Below are 23,355 nucleotides of genomic sequence, written 5' to 3'. Positions count from 1 at the left end.
TATCATGATAATATATATGAACTACACAAAACAGTGTTACTTTCTGATGTGTGGCTTGTTTAAACCATGAAAGAGCACAGATGACTCTGCAGAGCCAAACCATATTCTGACCCACCTTTACTGTGGCTCCATGTTTGAGCTAAAGTCTCAACTGGGAGCTTTCTCATAAGTTAGATCAAGACAAGCAGAACTCTAGACAGCTAGAAGTGTCTCTGTGTCTCTTCCCAAATAATTGAAGGTCATTTCTTCTGGTGTCTGGAAGAAATAAAATGTCCTTGTCTAATGGGTATTGCTTTAGTATTCACATGCCAAATAAGTTCTAGCATCTAGGAACATGCAATAGCAGCTAATATTAGCTATGCACTTATGGTATTAGTAGTGTTTAATTATATCATGTGCATTGAGATATTTTAAATGTGAAAGAGAAAACAGACGGACTTATTCTCCTTAGCAACCATTATAGTACAGAATGCTCAAAGCTGCAATCACACTCATAAGGCAAATGCTTACAAAATGAGGGTAGCAACAAGTGTGCATGCTATAGAAAATGTGAAAGTGATCCCTAAAATAGATAACCCCTTCGTTGGTTTTCTAAATTCCATTTTCTGGCTCTGTGCATCAGATAACAAACTGGAAATTTTTCACTTAATGCTCAATGTTAATATTAATGTTAGAAGTGGAAAAGGGCATAAAATAATAAATTCGGACTTTTTTTCCTCGCTGGTTATGATTCCATCTCATTAAAGAATGACTTGACTTTATAAAAGCCCTTTTAAAAATAAAGGACTTGAGGTCTTAATAGCAATTAATACCGGTGCGCTGCACATTATCTGTGGCTTCACTCTTCCAGGTTTATCTACAAAATGAAATAGAATGAAGCATCATCAGTGATAACAGCTCCTGTCTAACGCTTTCTGCACTCTTCCTCTTCATGTCCTTTGGCTCACGCACACTGAAGGCGCTTCATACATTATAAGACGACGGACAGGAAGGGTTATATCTTAGGAAAGATTTTTCAAAAACAAGTTGAAGTAAATTAGCCGGTCCCTTTTAAATGCCAGTTTGCAAGTTCTTGCTGTCTCCAGTGAGTCGACTTAAGGACTTCTCTAAAACACAGAAACAAAAAAGAAAATCAGGTGGCCGTCCACAAATGACTTCGGGACCCCTCGAAGGTCAAGACCTTGACTCGGGTACCCCCGGGGGGTCAGGGCGACATCTTCGGCGGGCGCGTCTGGCTTCCCGGAGGAAGTCAGGGGACTTGGAGGGGAGAGGCGAGGGTGGCCCGCGACCTCGGGAGCCCGCGCCTCGGACAGCCGGGCCGCGGCGGGTCACCAGTGCTGACCGGCCGCGCGGGTGCCCAGCTGCGCCTGGGACATGGCGGGCACAGCGGTGGCGGCGGCGGCGGCGGCGGCCGCGTCGCCCACGCCCGGCAGGACGGAGCGCACGGAGCGGCGGAACTCCTCGTTCCTCCACGTGTAGAGCAGCGGGTTGAGCGCGGACAGCGCGCAGCACAGCAGCCAGCTGGCCGCCTGCACGCCCCAGGGCACGGGCAGCGAGAAGCCGCTGGCCAGGCTCACCCACACGAGCGGCTGCGTGGCCAGCAGGAACACGCAGCACAGCAGCAGCACCGAGAGGCCGCTGAGCCGCCGCTGCGCGCGCCGGGGCTGCAGCGCGGGGGGCAGCGGCTGGGCCTGCCCGGGGCCGGGGCCGGGGCCGGGGCCCGGCGCGTGCGGGGCGGCCGGGAAGGCGGCGGCGGCGGCGGCGCAGCCGGGCAGCTGGTGCAGCAGGTGGAAGTTGAGCACGCTGACCCGCTTGACGCTGACGCGCACGCGGCGCACGATGCCCAGGTAGCAGTGCAGCAGCAGCGCGGTCTGCGCCAGCAGCGCGGCGGCGGCCAGCAGCGCGGGGTAGTGCACGTGCGGGGGCGCCGAGCCCGGCCGCGGCGCCCAGGGCGGGAGCAGCAGCACGAGGCCCAGGGCGAGCGCCCAGGACAGCGCCAGCATGCCCGCCGTGTGGCGCCGCTGGTACAGCACCTGGTAGGTGGCGGGCGCCCTGGTGATGAGCAGGTAGCGGTTCAGAGCCACGAGGCAGTGGGACAGGAGGGACACCGTGAGCCCGAGGCCCAGCAGCCCGCCCCGCAGCAGGCGGTAGCTGCCCCCGGCGCCGTCCCAGTCCCCGGGGGGCTCCGCGGACCCCGCGGGCAGCAGCCCCAGCACCGCCTCCTGCGGCATCCACAGGGCGCAGACACTGAGGTCGGCGGCGCAGCCGTTCACGATGAAGGCGTTGCTGGTGGTCTGCAGCTTTCGGAAGGACGACACGAGATAGATGACCATGCCGTTGGCCAGTGTGCCCCCGATGGCCAAGCCCGAGTACAGGAGGGACACGGGGATGCGCCGGCCCGCCCACGACTCCTCTTCCTCGCAGAGCAGCAGCAGTGATTCCCCGGTAGTGGAGGAGGTGGACGTGGAGGAGTTGGTCATTCTGGCCAACTCTTCGCACCTCGCGCCTTAGCGTCGGCTTCTTGCAGCGCTGCCCATCCTGACACTTGCCGGCTGAGAAGGCAAAGACATCCCTCAGCCCTCTGCCACCGACACAAAGGCTGAGGCAGAATAATGGGCTGGGGGAGGGGAAGAGAGGAAGCTCCAGGAGGACGGGGGTGGCAGATGACAGGTGCCTGCCTGGGAAATGTCTCCAGTGCCCAGGGAAAGGCCGCTTTGCGTTCAGCAGGAACCTGCGAAGCCCTGGGACAGAGCCACGCCAAGTACAGTCTCCTCTTCCCCAAGACACAACAGCATGCCCACGCACACACCACTCCCCACATGCCAGCTGGAGCCCCTAGTTAGCAGGAAAAAGCAGAGATACCCCAACTGGGGAAAATGCCAGAGGGAGAGGGTAAGGGTACCTTCTCTGGGGGCCGGTCCTTAGCTGAGGATGGCAGAGGGAGGGGTGTCAGGAAATACCTCCTCAGCAGCAGCATCTGTGGTCCAGAAATCAACAGGAGAAACTCCGCTGGGCTCTGTGCCAGGAGCAGGTGCCCCGCTTCTCCCAAGCAGCATCCACACACATGGTACCAGGCAGAAAGCAGCGGCTGCAGGAGACTTCTTAGCTGGCAGCAGGGCAGCTGGAGAAAGTAAAGTGGCCACTGCAAGCCCGGGCGGGTGGGCAGGCGGCACAGCAGCAAGAATGCTTGGCTGCAAAAGCAGAAGCTGAGCTCAAGAGGAGAGAGCCCTGTGCTCAGAAGCAAGAGTGGAAGCTGATGTGGTGAACCCACTCGAAGCTCTCTCCTGCTCCGTTATACATCACTCAGGGAAGAGACAGCCTTTCTATGCTTGGGATGAATTATTCAATAGCTTCTAACTTGTAAAGGGAAGAAAAATACCTTGCTCAGAGTCCTGTAGTTAAGTTTCTTTTTCTTTCTCTTGATTGCCTGGTTTTTCACTCTGCTTCATTTTTCCCTTTCTGTTCTCTTTCTTCAACTTTAGAATAAAATTGAATATGCCCCTAGTGTATTTCATCTCAGTCTGATGATTCTGGAGCCATGATTTTTCCCAGAAATAAATACACTCCCAGTATCCAGAGCTGGTCTCTTTATTCTCAGAGTCTTAAGGAGAATTACTTTATATTCTAATTGAAATTCATTCTTTTTCCTTTGGTAAGGAGAGGCATGGGTAATTACCTGCAGAAATTCTCCACGCTGTAATTTAAATCATAATTTGTTTTATTCTCATTACCAGACTCCACGTCAGAGCTTAATTTGTGCCTCTATAATGGAGGAAAGGGTTGGAAGGTTAAAAATAAACGGTCACAAGATTTAAAGTAGGTGCCACCAGGGTTAGGGAAGAGGAACGCCTGAATAGGAAGAGCACAGAGGACTTCTCAGGCAAGGAAACTTCTGTAAGGTACCAGAATGGTGGATGCCTGTCGTTACGAATTTGTCCATGCCCACAGAATGTACAGCACCAAGAGTGAACCCTCATGTACACTGCAGGTAGTGCTGTGTCAGTCAGTGCATGTCACCCGCTGTAACAAGTGAGCAGCTGGTGGAGAGCACTGATACCTGGGACACTGTGCTCTCGTGGGGCAGGGGTCTCATGGGAAATCTGTACCATCTGCTCACATTTACTGTGAATCTAAAACTGCTCTAAAGTACAAAGTGTATTATTTTTAAAAGTGCGTATCGGGGAAAACAAAGGACCTGAAAAATCCATAACGTGAACAACAAAGGTAGCTGTTCATTTTAGAATTTTGTGCCTTGCAGTGTGACTTGCAGCTATGTCCAACCTGAGGCTGGCTTCCCTCTCCCCACCTTTGGGGGTGGGATGGATTTGAAAAGGAATTGTCTTGGGCCACATATAAAACATATAATATGTATGTAAGTTACTGTATATAAGTTAATGTGTATAAGTGACTAAACACTCCTCCCTTTTTTTTACATTATTATGGTGTTGGGGTTTGTTTTGTTTTGTGTTTTGAGACAGGGTCTCACTATGTAATTTAGACTGGATTTGAACTCATTGTATATAGACCAGGCTGGCCTTGAACTCCTGGCAATGCTCCCACCGTAGTCTCCATAGTGCTGGGATTATAGGCATTTGCGACCATGCCTATCTTATCATAGAATTTAAAAGGAAAAGCAAAAGGGGGAAAAAAGGCATATGGGCTGCAGATTGGATCAGTTAGAAGTTCACAGTCGATGTTCAAACCTCCTTTGGTACTAGCACTCATTTATCCATTCCCTGTGGGACATTTTCCACAACACTAAACAGTTTTTCACTGGAAAAATCATTTATTTGAAAGTTTAGGTCAGTGGGCAGTATGGTAACATGACATAAAGAAAAAATGCTAGATGAAGTTGCAAGACTCCTGAGTTCCAAAAGGGGCATCCATCAACTGACCTTGTGATGAATTATTTTTATCTCATCAAATAAGAAGTTTCTACTCAGTGACTTCAGAGGCCCTTTCAGTTCAAACTTTTTTCAAATTCTTTACTCATTAATTTACCATCTCCTCACTAGTTCTAGCCCCTGACATACACAGCCACTATCTAAAGTAAGGCGGCCCTGGGTTGTATGGCAATCTACACCTAAAAGTAATGTTTTGAGATGAACATTAGGACAGACCTTCTCTATCTTTCTCTTTCAAAACCAGTGAAACCCACCTTTTAATTCATGACTGCTGAGAACACTGGTAGAGGCTAGCACTAAGCATGAACTGATGAGTGTAATCCTGCCTACATTGTATCTCAGTGGGATTAGTTGAGAGGAAGGGTGCAAAAAAAAGAAACAGTGAATTGCTGAGCAGATAATTGAAGGTTTGGATAGCAGGCTTATTGATTGAGGAGCATTTGCCATTGCCATTTGGCTGTGGTCATTTGTCCTTGTTAAAGCTTTGAGCACAACAAGCCCAGGGAGCCTACAGGAGATTCCTCTAATAACTTACAGCTAAAACTTGTCATTGAAATATTTTGTCAGAAAGGATGTATGTTTAAAAGTTTGTTTAAGTGGAATCAAGGTATATCATGTATAGGCACAGATTCTCTATAATGTATACCTAAATTGTACCAATAAACTTAAATAAACTAAGACAAATGATGTATGTACTCAGATTTCAGGTCCTGTGTGCCACTGTACCTATGTGTGGTCTCTAACAATGAGCAGTCCCCTCTGCTGGCCTCCACGCCTTGTACTTGTGCCAAAACCAGGTCTCCTTCAGCCCCAGCATGAAAGGACAAACTTTGGTCTTTGGCACATGGTAGCTATTTAGTATAACACTTGAGTTCATGAATGGGTGACTTCATAAATGATCTTGTTTTTGAACCGAGGGTAAAGCACTGGGTGATTTTTATGAGCACTTCTTCCTCCTGCCCCAGCAGTAACTGGCTCCATCCATCATCCCCTATCTAAAGTACCTGCAGTCTCTGTTCTCCATTGGTCACTCCTCTTTGGCCTTACAAAAATGAACCTAAGAAAGCTTCCTCTGAACTTCACTTCCTCCTCAAGGTGCCGCACGTACAGTGGCAAAGTGCTCTTTTTCTGCTTTTACCTCCTCTTCTCCTATTAAATACCCACACATGCTGTCTTTAGTGCTCACCACAGCCTTAGCGAAGGTCAGCAGCAGCCTGTAATTAGTGCCCCCAGCAACTGAAGTCCTTGCTCTCTTTACCTTGACTCTGTCATAACACACTCCTCCGCGCTGCCACTCCCTCATCAGCCGCTCTCTATTTTCTTGTTCCTTTGTTCCCTTCTCAGTGTTGTGAGCCCCTTAATTTACTGTTCCTGCCCTCTGCTCTGGTTCTCTTTTCACCCTAACTGGTCTCAGCTCATTGTGCGTACTCCACCTTTGCCTGCAGACCACGCACAGAGACTCTGCGCAGGGCCTGGGTTCCTCCCCAGTCTCTGTCTCCCGCCCCAGCCTGCTCTTTGTCCCACACTCTCTGCTTTGGTTAATGATATCACCTAATGTTTCTAATAATTCACCAGAAATACAGTGGGTTTTGTACCTTTCTGATATGTTGTTTATAAATTAGGAATATTCCTAATTCTAGTAATGTTTTTGTATAAAATTGATTTTTTCTGTAATTGTTAATGTAGCAGGCTATATTTCATATATTTCAAAATTTGGGTCATCTTGTATTCTTATGACACCCCTATTTGACTATGGCATATTACTCTTTCTAGCAGACAGTAAGATTCTATTTGCTAATATTTTACTGAGGATTTTTTTCATCTTAAGTGAAACCCTCTTAATTTAATTTTTCATGTTGTTCCATTTTTGGTGATAATATAAGATTAAAGATGGCTTTTTGTCTTCTAGAAAACCATTGATAGCTTGTGGAATTTAAGTATAAATTGTCTGAGGCTGGTCAATTTCTTGGTGAGAAACCTTTGACTCTCATCTTAATATTTCTTGAGATCATTGGTCTATTTGGGTTTCAGCTTTTTCTTAGGAAATTTTGGTTATTTATTTTTCCAGAAAACTATTTTTCTGTTTCCATTGATATTTTTTTATTATTGTACTTATTTAACTGCAAGCTTTTGATGATATGTTGTAAAAGGAGGCATGGTAGAAATAAAATGAATATCCACTCATTCACCTACCGCCTAACCTACTGTACATATACCCACAGAAATTTATTAAGCCTCTGTTATGTGCTGGAAATATAAAGATAAATAAGATCCATTCCTTGAGTATGGTAGGAAGCACTGCTCCCCCAATACTGTGGCAATGAGTGAACATGTAGTCTTCTCTCTGTCATATATGACTGAAATCAGTTGGCATGACTAAATATAACTTTGCCAAATACCAAAAGAATACAGAGAAATACAAAGAGTGAGGTGAAATCCGATAAACTGACTTATCATATGTTCACCATGGCTTCTTACCTGTTATAAAAATGTCTCCCGGCTGTTTTAGTCAGGTTTCTCATTGCTGGGACACAATATCTAAGACCAACAATTTAAAGGAAGAAAGGCTTAATTTGACTCACAATTTCAGGAGGTTCAGGCCATAGTCAATCAGCTCCAAGCAAAAACATCAAGCTGAAGCTCATGGCAGAGCAAAGATGCTTAGCATATGGTAACCAGGTAGTAGAGCAGGGCACATGGCCAGAAAAGGCTTTATGCAGTACAGCACCTAAGGTCACATCTCCATGCCCCACTCAGACACACCCAGCCAACCAAATTGACGCAATTAAGCTTAACCACCCCAGAGCCTAACTCCTGCTTCCGCATGTCTCCCCCAAAACCTCTGCATTCCTTAATTGCAGACCTCAGATAGCAAGACTCAGGAAAAGGTAGCTATTATCTTGCCAATTGTTCAAAGGTTTGTCCATATATAAAATCGTCTTCACTTGGGTGTTCTGCGGACACCTTAACCCTCCGTGTCCCAAATTGATTCCCTCATTTTCTTTCCTAAATAGTCCCTCCTTTTGTTATATTCCAAATCTCGCTGACTGGTCTTATTGTTACCCTGATACCTTAGTGAGAATTCTACCTGACATTCTTAATTTTTGTGACTTTTATTCCCCATGGTCATCACCACATGTGTTATTCTACAGTGTTAATGTTTCTTTTTTTAATCTTTCCACTAAACTCTAGTGTCTCTGCCACCACCTGGCATCACGTAACTATCCTATCTTCTACAGATTATCCCAAGAAGTTCTTAACTGATCAATGTTCACTATCTTTTCTGCTTCCAGCCAAAATGATTTTTCTGACATTCAAAAGAAGTATTTTTTATGTTTATCTGTCTCCTCACCTTCCACTGTGCATTCCTTGGAAACAGCTTTGCTTTGTTCAGTGCTATCACTGACAATTCTCAGAATAGGACCAGACACCAAGTAGACCCTTACTCAATATTTGCAGTAAAAAGCAATGACCAAAAGACTATCCTGCTTAAAACCCTTAAGCGGGCCTTGCTGCCCTTAGGAGGACATCAGCTCATTATTGCTAATGTTACTGCAGACATACCACATGTATCAAGTGTTGTTTTATTTTTCATCTATTGTTTCACTTAATCCTCATGCTGGCTTACTAGGTAGTCATGTCTACCCCTAAATTTACAGGCCGGAGCAGAAATTCAATGAAAGTCTATACCTCCTATGTCTAAATATCCTAAACTCAGAAGTTAGGTTATGGAATTATTAAATAAAATATGTTGCAGTCTCCTAACTTGAAAAATATACTTTCACAATAACAGGAAATCCAGACTCAAACTTAGAAGTCTGAAACTCATGAATTCGTTTCATGCTGCTGCAATGTGACAATTTAAGAGTTTGTCACTGGCCCAAAGTCTACCTCTGTCTTTCCCCTCCAACTGCTCTGCCATCACATGCCAGAGAGGCCAGAAGTTTAATGTAGTACACTCCAAACGGCCCATCCAAGTTCCGGCCACATTTTGCCACACAGCTCTCTTTGGCAACATCTCAGACTGATCGTAGTGTCCAGAAGACAAAAACAGAGTGATTCCCAGAGATCCTGTAAGCGCTGGCATGGTCATCAGGCAGGGGTTCTGGACACAGTGTGGAAAGGAAATGAGCTATGAGAGAACTTGTCCTCCAGATCCATTTAATGAAAAATAAGACCAATTACAAAGAGGTTAAATAACTAAATCACCCTGCTAAGAAGTGGCAGAACTATGCTTGAACCATGTGTTATTTGGCCCCGCTCTCAGCCAACTCACTGAGCCTCTGTTGGTAAAGTTTAATCTCCTTTGTATGAATCAGCTGCTATAGAGTAAACCACTATAACAAGGAGACCCAAACTCCCAGTAGTTCAGAAAGATAAATAATATATTCTCTCCATTGGGGGTAGATAAGCAGCCAGGTGAAAGGCAAATCAATCCCATACGGTAACTAAAAAATGAATGTCTTCTATCTCACTACTCCGCCTTTCCCTAGGGAAATAGGATTCAGGATGTTGTCCTTGGACAGCAGCATTAGAACCACTTGGGAATATGTTAGAAATGTTCAGGTTCAGAGCCGTTCTACTATTCCAACAAATCCTTTAGGTGACTCAGGAGCACACTGTTTATTCTTGTCTACCTAGCTGAAGTTGTTTATTCCCTTACCATCTCCATATTCCAGCCCACAAAAGTAAAGAAGAAAGAACGAAGGCAGCCAGTTTCCTTTTAAAGGATGTGACCTAAAAATTTCATGTGTCACTCTTGCTTACAACCCAATGGCAAAAAATCTTTGGTCATATGGCTGCGATTTGCTACAAAAGAAGTTAGGAAATAGACTCAGGTTGAGTGGTCACAAGTCCTGCAAAAACTCAAGAGGGAAGGAAGGGAGAGAGACTCAGTATGGGGATGATATCCTCAGTTCCCAGACTGATGGCAAAGAGGTCGACTGTTTTATCATTTAGGTCTATAAACAGAGTGTCTGGTGCCTACCAGCTTTTTAAGACTACTTTAAAATGTTTACCATCTGAAAATAAAACTTACTGGCTGTTATGACTTAGATCAAGAACGCACCCCCCCCACACACACACACACACATCAAAGGCCTCATGCACTCACTGGCAGGGCTTTTGTAAGGTGATGGAACCATAGGGGTGATATTGCTGGCTGGTGGCTAGGATGTGGGGACTCAGTGGAAGCAGGTCACTGGGAACATGACCGGAACGGCATCTCTTCCTTCATGGACCTGCCTTCTATCTCTGCTGGCTGCTCCCTACTCTCCTGGCTGCCCGACATGAACGGCTTTTCATCCACCATGCCCCTCTGCCTTGGAGCCAGATGAACACAGGCAGAATAAACCTCTCCTCCTTCACACCGCAGGTGTTAGGTACAGTGTCTCAAAATGAGGAAAGTGATTAAGACACTGTGTTCTGAAATTAAAAGGAAAACTTTAAAACAGAAATGAAAACACTATTAGTCAACTGCAGTTCAACTCATCATTATTCATAAATTGCTTCAATGTGGAATTGGGGTATGTTTGATACAATGTGTGATGGAAACTCTAAAAGTATCTCAGTTTGCAGAATTCTTTAAACAGCTCTGCATGATCCCCACATGCCATCTACATCTTTCTCCTGCCTTCTGCAGCTCTACTCCAGCCATACCATGCCTCTTCCATCACTAACTGTGCCCCATCTCTCCTTCTCCCACTTGGGCATCATTGTTGAGAGCACTCTGGGCCTTGGCTGTCCCTTTGCCTGCCCCCAGTTTGCCTCCTTATTGCCCAGTTAAGTTCTCTTCATCTCCCACATCTGAACTCAGACTTCAGCTCCTACAGGGAGTTCTCATAACCCCCATCCAACCAGTGCACCCCAAAGCACCTGAGTGTATGGTTGCTTCTGGGTATTGGGCACTCTCTCTTCAAATGAAAGTTAGTTGAGCAAAAGCTATCTTTTTAATCTGCCTGACACACTTAAACACAAACTAACTGCACAGATGAAAATTTCCATATTAGGATCAAGATTCCAACCTCTATTATCTTTCTCAAGAGATAAACTGGTTTTGGAGTCATGAAGCAAAGCACTGCTATTATTTATTTTAAGGGCTTTTTGTAACCATATCCTTGTGGTTTATGCCACCAGAGTAAACAGAATTTTTGATGAAAACCCCTTCACAGAATCCCATGCCACTCCTGACAGAATCTAATGTGAACTTTCCCAGTACTGAATTTCATGAGCCACCAAAACATGATACAGCAACTGTCTCACATACTTCAGAAAAGCAAAGGACATTAGCAGTGAAAAATTGCTCATTTCCTGTTGCTTCCTTCTCTGCTGTTAGCCAAGCCACATAGCAATCTCACTAAGCACAACACTGAGACTGCCTGAAATCCCATTTCACATCCCAGCTGTATTTCTTCCTATCTTGGTCTCTCAGATGTTACACAACTGGGAACTGTGTTGGCATTGACCCATTTAAACAGTGGGATTTCAAAGGAACAACATATTTATCTCATTTTTAGCAAGATTTGGAAGTTATTCAACTGCATCACAAGAAAGCCCAACAGTGGAGCTCTTAGAAGTTACGACTTTAAGGAACAGTGAAGCTGGAAAAGACTAGTGTTTGGTCCCCCCTAAAATCCTTCACTGGGGCATACAAAGCTACAATCATGGTTCCCACCTTTTCTTCTTCCCCAGGAGACTTTAGAGACTTTTATATCCTCACCTCACCAACAGCAGCTCATTATAATGGGGATACATATAACAGCATAAGTGTTGCAGAACACAGTGAACCACAGAATAGTGCACTACAACTGAGGATACATTTGACAGCTTCTGGAGACATTTTTTAAAAACTTGGATGAGGAAGTATTATTGGCACCTGTCTGAGTAGAGCTCAGGGATGCTGACAAACATCTCACAATGCACAGGACAGCATTCCCACAATAAAGAATGGTCTGACCTAAAGTGCCAATAGTTCCAAGATCAAGAAACCCTGCTACAGAGCTTATCAAATCCAGGATCTGTTATTAGTTTTGTGACTTTGAGCAAGTTATTTCTCCTTCATGTACCTCAATTTTTTTATTTGCAAGAGAGAGATGTCATTTATCTCTGAGGGGCCTTACAATGATCACATTTATGATAATGGCTTGACAAAGCGACCAGCACTTACTGGAACTGTGCTGCACATATTAGTGACAATGGTGATTCCCAACATGAGTGAAAAGTGGAAAACAAAAAGTAACATGATGCACAGGAGCAAATCTGAATTGTGGGTAAAGGAGCTTATGAAGCTTAATTCCTACCCCCTCTTAGAGTCACTGCCCTTGGAAGTCCATGTAAATGCTTTAAACATTTGTGTGCAAAAAAATGTCCTTGTGCCTATTCCTGGAAAAAAGATTACAGAATTTTGTGGGATTTTCCAAGAAGCTTATAGTCTCAAAGAGTTAAGAACCATGGATATCATCTCAATGTCTGTGTATCTTCAAATTCATATGTCTTCAAGTTCATATGTCTTCAGATTCATATGTCTTCAAATTCATAATCTACAAAGTGATTTCAGGAGGTAGGGCTTTTGGGGAAAAGATTAAGTCATGAAGAGAGAGCTCCCATGTATGAATTAGTGCCCATATAAAAGAGGCGTTAGCTGGGTATAGTGGCACATATCTGTAATACCAGCATTGAGGAGGCTGAGGCAAGAAGAGCATCTGGCATTCAAGGTCATTCTGAACTAAAAAGTGAGACTCTATCTCAAAAAACAAACAAACAAAACAAAACAAAAATACCTCAGAGCAGTAGCTTGCCACTTCTGCTATGGGAGAACACACACATTAAGAAGGTACATTGTGCAAGATCATGAACTAGGAAGTGGAAAATTAAAAGACACTGAATCCATTATTGCATTAATCTTAGACTTCTCAGCCTCCTAGACCATGATGAACACATTTGTGTCATTTATAAGACATCTAGTTTTGTTTAATATCTTGCTATAGCAACCTGAATGGACTAAAAACACTGTCTGATCTTGTTACTAAAAAGAAAATTGAAGGGCCTATACAGCGAACCCCATCCAGCCATGCAACTTCAGCATCTTGCTCAGAACATGATAGGTCCCCATCCAGTGCCCCAAACAGCTGTGGACCTTTGGGTAGGTCCCTTGGGGCCTGGTTGAGCCCTACCCAGTGACCTCAAGCAGCTGTGGAGCTTAGTATGCCATGTGACATGAGCTGAAGGCCTGCATAGCATTCTCCATCTAGCTGTTCAGCCTTGGTACACCACTCAGAAGCTTGTAGAGTCCTGCCCAGCAACCTCAAGCAGCTGGTAGCATTACAATACCATGTGGGATGTGTTGAAATCCTGCCCATCATACTCCCCTCATTTGAGCAGCCTTTGAGAGATAGTAGGAACCTGGAAAGGCCTGACTAATGACATCCACTCAACTGGGGAAACTCCTTGAAATAGATAGACATCCTCAACCCAGGAAGCAACTGAGATCTTGCATTCAGCTTCTCCAAGGAATGCAGAAAAATGACAAAATGAAAGAGCAAAATGCAATCTCAAACTTCCAGCCTATCCCAGACAAGCCTAGGAGTCATGGACATAGAAGAAAATGTAAGCCATACAACCTAAAATATCTGAAATGATAACAACTGAAGTAAAGAAACAATCCCATGAAGCTGTAAAGGAACTCAGATCAAAAAAAAAAAATCTCCTAGATAAAAGGAGAAATGATAAACACAATAAAAGAAATGCTGAACACATCTAAAAAATAGTTTAAAAAATCGAGGAGCACTGCAAAAACATGGAAACCTTGAAAGAACAATATAAGAAAAAAACAGAATGCATGAAACAGATTCAACAGAGATGTCCAGGAACTCAAAAATTCAATCAAAAGCTGGCAAAACCATTTCAACGAAAGTGAAGATAGACTTTCAGACCTTGAAGACAAGATTGCAGCTAGTAAACAGAAAAAAAAATTTAGAAATAACAAGAAATCAGAAAATAACAATTCAACAGTTGCAAGATGATGTAAAGAAAAACAATATAAGATCGCAAGGTATAATGAAAAAGAAGGTGACAACATAAATGATATCAAAAGACTATCTACAGAAGTAATAGCTAAAAATTCCCAAACATGGGAAAGGAAACTGACATGCAGATAAGTGAAACATATAAAATTCCAATTAGCCATAACCAAAATAAATCTATAACCAAACATATAATAATCAAAATCCCAGAAATTCAACATAAGAACAGAATAGTAAAAGCTGTTAGAAAGAAGCAAATCACCTATAAAGGAAAGACCATCAGAATCACAGCAGACAATCAACACAAACAATGAAATCAAGAAGAGCATGAAGTGAAATATTTCAAATCCTAAAGGATAACCCAGAATGGTGTACCCTGAAAAACTGTCCTTCAAAATTAATGGAGAAATGAGATACTTCCACAACAAAGAAACAGCTGAAAAACTTCACGACCACCAAACCAACCTTGCAAAGAATACGGAAAGATATTCTAGACAGACATAAAAATAACTATGACTTTAAGAACACCAACAGAAAAAAAAAAAACACTTAAGCAAGGCAAACAATTAAACAGAGGGAAAAGGTAAAGAACCAACAGAAGAAAGATAACATGATGAAAATATGCCACTATGTAACAGTTATAACTCTTAATGTAAATGGCCTCAATTCACGAACTAAAAGAAACAGACAGACTAAATGGTTTAAAAACAACATCTAACCATACGCTGTATACAAGAAACCCATCTAACCCAAAAGGAAACTCATAGACTGAAAGTCAAAGGATAGAAAACAATACTTCATGCAATGGGAATCCAAAAGAAAATAGTAGTAGTTATTTTGTTTGCAGACAATGTGAACTTCAAACCAAGAATGATCAAAAGAGATAAAGAAGGTCACTGCATACTAGTTAGGGGAAAACTTCAAGTGGAAGAGATAACAACCTTAAATATATGTGCACAAAATATGAGAGCACCAAGCTATATAAAACAAATATTAATAGCAATGAAAACTCAAATAAGCATCAACACAATTATAATGGGAGGCCTTAACCCCCCCATTGACACAAAGAGACAGATCAACTAGATAGAATATCAGCAAAGAAATAACAGAACTCAATCAAAGTTGTGAACAAATGGACTTAGTACACACGTACAGACAACATCAGAATATATATTCTTCTCAGCTGCACATGGGACATTCTCCAAAATAGACCACATACTCGCCTGTAGAACATTCTTAAGCAAATGCAAAAGAAGTGAAGCTATCCCATGCATATTATCTGACCATAGTGCCATGAAAATAGAAATTAATGACAAAAGAAACTTTAAAAACTGCATAAACACATGGAAATTAAATAATACACTCCTGAACAATCAATGGGTCACAGAGGAAATTAAAAAAGAAATTAACCTCTATAAGCAAATGAAAGTACAAATACAACCTACCAGAACATGTGGGATGCAATGAAAGCAGTCCTCAGAGGGAAATTTATTGTGGTGAATTCCACATCAGGAAAACAGAATGAACACAAATAAACAACCTGATGCTACACATCAAACATCTAGAAAACCAAGAGCAAGTCAAGTCTAAAGTCAAAAAAAGGGACGAAATTATAAAGATCAAAGCAGAAATTCATGCAGTAGAGACTAAGAAAACAATACAAAGAATTATTAAGTGAAAAAGGTGGTTCTTTGAAAGAATAAATAAAATTGGTAAGCCCCTAGCCAACCTTATTTTAAAAAGGAAATAAAAAAAACTCAAGTTTGTGCAATAAGGAATGAAAAAGGTAAAATCACTATAGACCCTGTCAAAGTACAGAAGATCATCAATACCTTTACTCTCATAGGTTTGATAATACAGAAGAAATGCACAGATTCCTAGAAACATGTATTACCAAAGCTGAATCAAGAAGATATAAAACTATTGAGTAACCCAATTTCAATTAATGAAATAAAAAATGTTATTAAAACCTTATCAACAAAGAAAAGCCCAGGTCCTGATGTATTCACTGCTGAATTCCACAAGAAATTCAAGCAATACTTAATACCAACACTCTTCAAACTCTTCCATGAAATTGAAAGGGAAGCAATTCTTCCTAACTCATTCCTGGAAACAAGTACTAGTCTAATACCAAAACCAGAGAAAGACCCAACCAAAAAACAGAACTACAGGCCAATCTCCCTAATGAACATAGATGCAAAAATTCTCAAAAAAAATACTGACAAACAGAATGCAGCAAATCATCAGGATGATCATACACCACAACCAAGTAGGATTCATCCCAGGAATGCAGGGATGTTTCAACATACAAAAACCAATAAATGTAATACACCATTTAAATAGAGCCAAACATAAGAATCACATGATCATTTCTATAGATGCAGACAAAGCTTTTGATAAGGTCCAACCCTCATTGATGATAAGAACCTTATAGAAAATCAGATGATCTTTACCTTGATCTGATAAAAGCCATCTATGACAAGCCAATAGTCAGCATCGTATTAAATGGTCAAAAACTGAAAGCTTAGTCTAAAATCAGGAACAAGGCAAGGATGTCCATTATTGCCACTCCTATTCAATATAGTTCTGGAAATATTAGCCAGAGCAATTAGACAAGAGAGAAAAAAGGAATAAAGATAGGAAAAGAAGTTAAATTATCATTATTTGCAGATGACATGATACTCTACTTAGAAGATCCCAAAACTCCATTGAAAGACTTCTAGGTATAATAACCAAGTTCAGGTAATGTAGCTGGATATAAACTCAACACTCAAAAATCAATAGCATTCCTCTACACAAACAACAAACTCACTGAGAGAGAAATGAGAGAAGCCACACCCTTCACAATAGTATCTAAAAAAAATTTAAGTACTTAGGAATCAATCTAACAAAGGAAGTAAAAGATCTATTCAGTGAAAATTACAAGAAAAAAGAAAATTGAAAAAAGAAATTGAAGAGGATCTCAGAAAATGGAAAGACATTCCTTGTTCATACGAAGAACAAGCATAGTGAAAATGGCCATTCTTCCAGAATTATTATACAGATTTAATGTAATTGCAATCAAAATGTCATTAGCATACCTCACAGATCTAGACAAATCATTCCTAAACCAGAAGAGACCTACAATAGCAAGGGCAATTCTGGGCAGTAAAGAGGCATCACAATCCCTGACTTGTTATACTACAAATCTATTGTGATAAAATCAGCATGGTATTGGAATAAAAACAGACCTGAAGATCAATGAAATAAATCAGTAGATACAACCACAACTACAAATACACTCAGCCACCTTATCTTTGACAAAGGGGCCAAACATGTACACTGGAAGAAAAAGAGCCTGTTTAATAAGTGGTGCTGGAAAAACTGACTCTCCATATGCCAAAAAGTAAAACTAGACCCATGCCTATCACCATGCACTAAAGTCAGAATGTATCAAAGATCTAAATATTAAAACAGAAACACTATATATGCTGGAAGACAAAGTAGGTAGAAATCTTGAAGACATAGGGGTAGGCAGAGAATTCATAAACAAAAATCAAACTGCACAAGAAATGCTTCCCAGAATCGATAACTGGGATCTCATCTTATTGAAAAGTCTTTGCATGTCATAAGAAATCTCCAACACAGTGAAAAAGAAAACCCACAAATTTAGAAAAAAATCTTAGTCAACTGTCCCTCAGACAAAGGACTCCTATCTAAAATATATAATTTTTTAAAAATCAGACTCCTGAAATTCAATGACCCAAGCCAAAAATGGGCATCTGAGATGAATACATAGTTCTCAGATGAAGAAATACAAATGGCAAATAAATACATGAAAAAATGTTCAGCATCATTGATCATTAGATAAATACAAATTAAAACCACACTGAGATTCCATCTCTCTCCTGAAAGAATGGCCAAGATCAAGAAAACTACCAATAATAAGTGCTGGAGAGGCTGCAGGGAAAAAGGAACTCTTCTGCACTGTTGGTGGGAGCGTAAACTGGTGCAAACACTGTGGAAATCAGTGTGGAGGTTCCTCAGAAAGCTGGGATTGGAAATCCCATTTGAACCCAGCTATTCCATTTCTGGGGATATTCTCAGAAGACTTGAAAATATCAAACCACAGTGATATATGTGCACCCGTGTTTCTAGCAGCACAATTTGTAATAGCCAGATCTTGGAAGCAATCTAAATGCCCATCAACCAAGGAATGGATAAAAAAGATCTGATATTTTTATACAAAGGAATATCACTCAGCTATAAAGAAAGATCACATTGAGGTTTTTATAGATAAATGGATTGAGTTGAGACCATACTCATAAGTGAAATAAATCAAATTCACATGTGTAAATATCATATTGTCTCCCTAGTGTAAGAACCTAAAAGAGTAAATAAGATACAAAATCTTCAATAAATGTTGTGAAAGGATAAGAAACTGCTAAAAAGGGAAATAACTCAGGGAAAAGAAGGAAAGAAAAAGAAAAACAGATATAAATTTGTATTGTACACACATCAAGATAGCTAAGATGATTGTGTTACTAATTCTATTAGTTCTTGGAACAAAACAGTTAACATTCATAGGAGTAGATCAATTTTGCATGTTTATATCTCATAATCTGAGTAACTCTTTGAAGATAACTATGCAAATAACAACCTTAGTTATGTTCCTACCACCTTGTTTTGAAAGCCTATGTTATTGTTTTGGGCTCTTTGTTATTATTTGTCTGTTTCCTTTTCTTGTAATTCATTTTGTTTTGTTTTCCCCTCTAATACAGAAAGGATATATGTACATATATAAGCTTATAGATGCCTAGAACTTCTAGTTTACAAGAACTGATTTTATTACATGGAACGGTATGAACAGCTACAATGAAGAAAATGAGACATTATGGCAGCCATTGTTGCTTTCCTATCATCTTGTAGTGAAGTCCAGTAATACTTTTTTTGTTTTGATCGGTTTTAGTCTGTTTTATCTTATTTCAATATTGTGAAGGTATGGACAGCTATGTTGAAAAGAACAAGAGTCATTATGGTAGCCACTGTTGACTTTTCTGGTGTCTGGTTTTGAAGACCTGTAATGCTTTCATTCTTTTGTTTTGATGTTTTATCCTGTTTTGTCTTGTTTGAATTCATCTTACAACTGTTTCAAAGAAAACAAGAGACATTATGGTAGCCACTGTTCATTTCCTGCTGTCTTGTTCTGAAATCCTGTGTTGCTTGTATCGTTTTGTTCTGATCTGCTTTGTTCTGTCTGTTCATTTCTTTTTAAACTAAAAAAATTTAATAAAAAGGAAGGAAGGAAGGACGGGGATTTAGCTCAGTGACACAAGCATCTACATGGCATGCACAAGGTTGTGAGTTCGATCCCTGGTACAAAAGAAAGAAAGAGAAAGAGAGAGAGAGAGAAAGAGGAAGGAAGAAAAAGAAATAAGAGAAAGAAAGAAAACTGAAATCCAGAGTCAGTGATTTACTCAAAGTCACACCCAATCCGGATGGATTTGAGCTTTTTACCAGGTTGTCCAAAGCATAATCCGGGTGGCTGTTTTGAAGTGGGCTAGGAGATCATTTCTCTTTGTTCTAGTCTGATTTAGAAATCTTTACATTTGTCTTTTCTGAGTTAACTGAAAACTTTCCTCTGTAGAAACCACTCATATCTATCCCAGATCAAACCAGCCACGCCCAGAATCTGCATTTTAACAAACTCTGTTGTTAAACAAGAAACAGGCAATCTGAAGACCACTCAAGAGCAAGATATTTAGGCTGAGCTTGTTAGTTTTGAGTGTTGATTTGTAAAGTGGCCAAGACATTTCTTTTCTGCACTACATTTTCTGCTCTTCCAGGAAAATCAGCTTGAGCTAAAATTGCTTTGGCTTGGTCTCTGTCCAAAAGTAACTTTTTTTCCAGTAAGAGGTTTAATATAGTTTCTTTTTAATCTGCTTTTAAAAATTTCAATCTGATACAAATTGAAACCCTGTGAAGAGTGTATTTCATGTGCTAATGAATTATTCCAGGAAATTTAAGTGTAGAAATCAAATTAGTTTAAAAGAACAATGCACTCTGTGTGTGTGTGTATGTGTGTGTGTGTTTGTATATGCACAAACAAACATATATAATTCTGACAGAAAGAATGATCATACACTTTTAGGCACTTAGCTATATTTATTATCTCATGAATTAGAATTAAGCAAGATTGAGAAAATAACAAAATAACACAAAAAATCTAAGAAATTGTTTGTGTAATAAATTACATTGATAAGGAAACATAAACCAACCAGAAGCTCGTATCCTCCTGTTTCTACCTCAAAAGGCAATCACACTGGTCATCAAAAAAAGCTACTTCTGTCTTCTTCATCTCAGAAATAGGGTGCCTGCTGTCTGCAAATTGTGAGAAGCAAATTGATACTCAATTTCTAGAAGCCCCTTTTTAAACATATTCCTTTATAATTTTTAAATTATAAAGAGTCCGCAGAGCCTCTAAAAGCAGCAGCTAAATGCATATTAGAGGACTATGCCCCAAAATATAGTTACAGTCATCACCCCATTTCTGCTGCATGTTAGACAGCTCCACTTAAAGGTCCCTCAAACAACACAAACCAAACTGAACTCTCCTGCACAACTAACTTCCTGGGGTGTGGAGTAGCAGTAGCTCTCTATATGCAAAGCACCCTTTGTGCGCCCCCTCATTTCATGATAATCATCCCCTGACCCCGAGGCAATGGTCAGAATGTGTGTACCCAGACCACCCCAAAGAAACTTCTTTGGGGGGATAAAGCAGCGATTCCATGCCACACCGTTTCCTGGTGTCATCTGACCAAGTGTCTTGCTCTATGCTGTTTGTGGAGGAGACATTTCTTTTGTCTGTCCAGCAAAGTCCTCTATCTAGTCACTTTTTAAAATACTAAAACCCTTATTCAAAAAACTATATTTTATTTGATTTCAAAGGGGGTTCCCTGTCCTAAAATATGAGCTCAGCCTTTCCTGGTCCTCTTTCCCTAGACTAGCCACCTCTATTGGTCCAGAGGTACATGTGAGTGGCTCCAAGGCTGTCAACTGGGGCTGAGGACAGCCAGTCTGTCTCCAGGTGGCTGCAGTTTAAGTTACCAGATGTGACCACACTAAATGTTTTCCACCACTCAGATAAAGCACTGGGTGATCTTTCTGGTGTGGAGCTGCAGGTTCTGGATACCTGAGGTCCAGACACTTACCATTCCTTGGGTTTCACAAGACTTCTGTTGCCTAAACAAAAGTTGGCTTTCTATCGCAATCGAAAAAGATCACCCGATATATGACAAGGCAGCTTGCCTAACAGAACTATGAAGTCCTTGAAGACACGGTTGGAGGCATAGAGGCTCCACCTTCTCATCTGTGTTCCATGTCATTGTACCCCCCGCAGTTCCTGGCACAAGTCCTCCAGCCAGAAAGATGCATGGAGACCATGAATCTATTATTTCTCAACCCAAATCTCAGTTTCAAAAGCTATTCTAAAGCAATAAAAATCTTAAAGATACAATGTTGAATGGGTACAAAGTTTGACCCTCCCCTTTTCCACTAAATGACATGAAACCAATTCAGATTGGAAAAAGAAATCTAAAATAATTTTGTTTCCCTTTCTCTACATCAGTGGGTTCAGAATTCTACTGTGTGTCAGAAATTACCTGGAAAGCTCTTAAACCTCATGCCCCGATTCCTGGCTTTACTGCTTCATAGTAAAGTCTAGGCACCGCTTCATAATTTCTATTGGAGCTGTAATAAATTTGTAAATTTATTTAGGAACCACTGACATTCTCATAATGATACACTGGCAGTACTGTAAGTACATCATATCTTCCCATTCACATAGATATTTTGAAATATAACTGGTATAAAAAATTCTTAAGTTTAATACACACGATTCTATGAGTGGGGACATACTCATATACCTGTGATACTGTCACCAAAATCAAGGAAACAAACATATCCATTACTTCCTGAATTTTCTTTGTACTATTGCACGTGTGCAAGAACACAACATGAGATCAGCCTCTTCACAAATTTTCAAGTTCCCAGCACTGTATTAACCGTTGGTGCTATGCTGGATATCTAGAATGACTCATCTCATGTAATTATAATTTTGATTTATTTTATTACTTATTTAGGTACTGGGGATTGAACTCATGACCTCATACTTGCCAGGTAGGCTCTTGTGCCACTGAGTTATATCCCTGACCCCCAATTTTAAAAAACCATTTCCCCATCGCTTTCAGAGTCTGACTTCTCTACAAACTATGAACTTAATCACGGCAGTTTTAACATTTTATCTGCTGCTCCAGAGTAGCCTTTCAATAAAATATGCTGAATGAGTACACAAATATCAGTCCATCACCAACTTTCCAATCTGTGAGTAGATATGAGTTCTTACCTTCAATTTCTTTCTAGCTGTCTCATTTCTCTTTGGACCAGCAAAATCCCACAGTAGAGACAACCGCCTGCTAAATCTCCCCAAATCCTTTCTGATAAGGCCTCTTCAAAAGTCTGCTCCAGCAGAGAGCTTTGCCAAACCAGAGTTCACTCAGACTCCTCGATCTAATGGCTAGAGGTCTACTAAAGAAAATGAAATGAATCTACATAGCATTTAATTTTTGTGAAAAAATAAAAGTGAAAAAAAGTCAAACCCATGCTTATTATGTGTCAGTTACCCAGGTTACAGCAATAAAAGACATACAGTTTTAATTAAGGATGTCACAGCTGAGTGAGAGAGAGAGAAAAAAATTATACTTTACGAAACTCAGAGCATGAAAGGCTTCCTAAAGAAGGGGAAAGCGAGGTGACTACCAAAAGGACTTACAGCAGCACGTGAAAATGATTTAAAATGTTAATAATATTAATAAATTTTGAGACACAGTTTTAAAAAATTAAAACAAAGGATAAAGTTAAAAACATTCAAAAGTTTCAACCTTCTTAGCAAGAGGAGTGCTTGTCAGACAAGGTTACAGGGGCCCCCCAGGCCATGCATCCAGCCCGCGCCCAGGGTAACGGCCCTGGAGGACCTTGTGACTCAGATCCCCAATCACAATATTGGAAGGATGGGACCTACGGGCAAGACTTTGTTTCATTTCCAAAGTGTCCTCCTTAGATTGCCAGTGTGGCATCTGTAGACTCAAGCCTTTTAGATTTTAATGATATAATTACTGCGAGCCAGACCATGGCCTAAATGTTATAAGTAAGCTAAGTGTTATCTTACTCTAGCCTTAAGACATATCAATTTGTATCAATATCCTATCATTTTAATCTATATTTTTAAGTATATCTTTGTTAAATCCCCAGTATTTCTTCTTACAATCATTTTTAGTTATTTTTCTATTGTTTCTTAATTTTTTTTTCTTTTTGGTGCTGGGAATCGAACTCATGATCTCATAACTGCCAAGCTGGCGCTGTGCCATTGAGCTATTTTCCCAGCCCTTAGTATT

At 41.0% G+C, this 23,355-nt stretch overlaps 1 protein-coding gene across 4 annotated transcripts; it reads right to left on the bottom strand.

The window, feature by feature from the left end:
• Nucleotides 1–1,159: 1,159 nt before the first annotated feature.
• Nucleotides 1,160–22,460, bottom strand: Gpr88 (G protein-coupled receptor 88). Of its 4 annotated transcripts, none has more exons than XM_063254928.1 (3): nucleotides 22,308–22,460; nucleotides 2,961–3,121; nucleotides 1,160–2,552 (listed from the first exon to the last, which is right to left on the bottom strand). In XM_063254928.1, the coding sequence occupies exon 3, from the start codon at nucleotides 2,478–2,480 to the stop codon at nucleotides 1,329–1,331; it is 1,152 nt and encodes a 383-aa protein (XP_063110998.1). In that variant the 5' UTR covers nucleotides 2,481–2,552; nucleotides 2,961–3,121; nucleotides 22,308–22,460; the 3' UTR covers nucleotides 1,160–1,328. The 4 variants fall into 4 exon arrangements, with proteins under 4 accessions (XP_063110998.1, XP_063111002.1, XP_063111007.1 ...); XM_063254932.1 differs by lacking the exon at nucleotides 22,308–22,460 and adding an exon at nucleotides 3,380–3,634; XM_063254937.1 differs by lacking the exon at nucleotides 22,308–22,460 and having other exon boundaries at nucleotides 2,903–3,350.
• Between the last annotated feature and the right edge of the window lie 895 nt (nucleotides 22,461–23,355).

This window comes from Cavia porcellus, unplaced genomic scaffold (assembly GCF_034190915.1).
Source record: "Cavia porcellus strain 051 isolate PalLab524CR breed Dunkin Hartley unplaced genomic scaffold, mCavPor4.1 scaffold_1, whole genome shotgun sequence".
Lineage (NCBI taxonomy): Eukaryota > Metazoa > Chordata > Mammalia > Rodentia > Caviidae > Cavia > Cavia porcellus.
The sequence above is the reverse complement of the archived record's forward strand: the minus strand, read 5'-3'. Positions and strand labels throughout refer to the sequence as shown.

Bases quoted from the DNA above. Each gene is read 5' to 3' on its own strand.
- Gpr88 (XM_063254928.1), bottom strand. From the start codon at position 2,480: ATGACCAACTCCTCCACGTCCACCTCCTCCACTACCGGGGAATCACTG.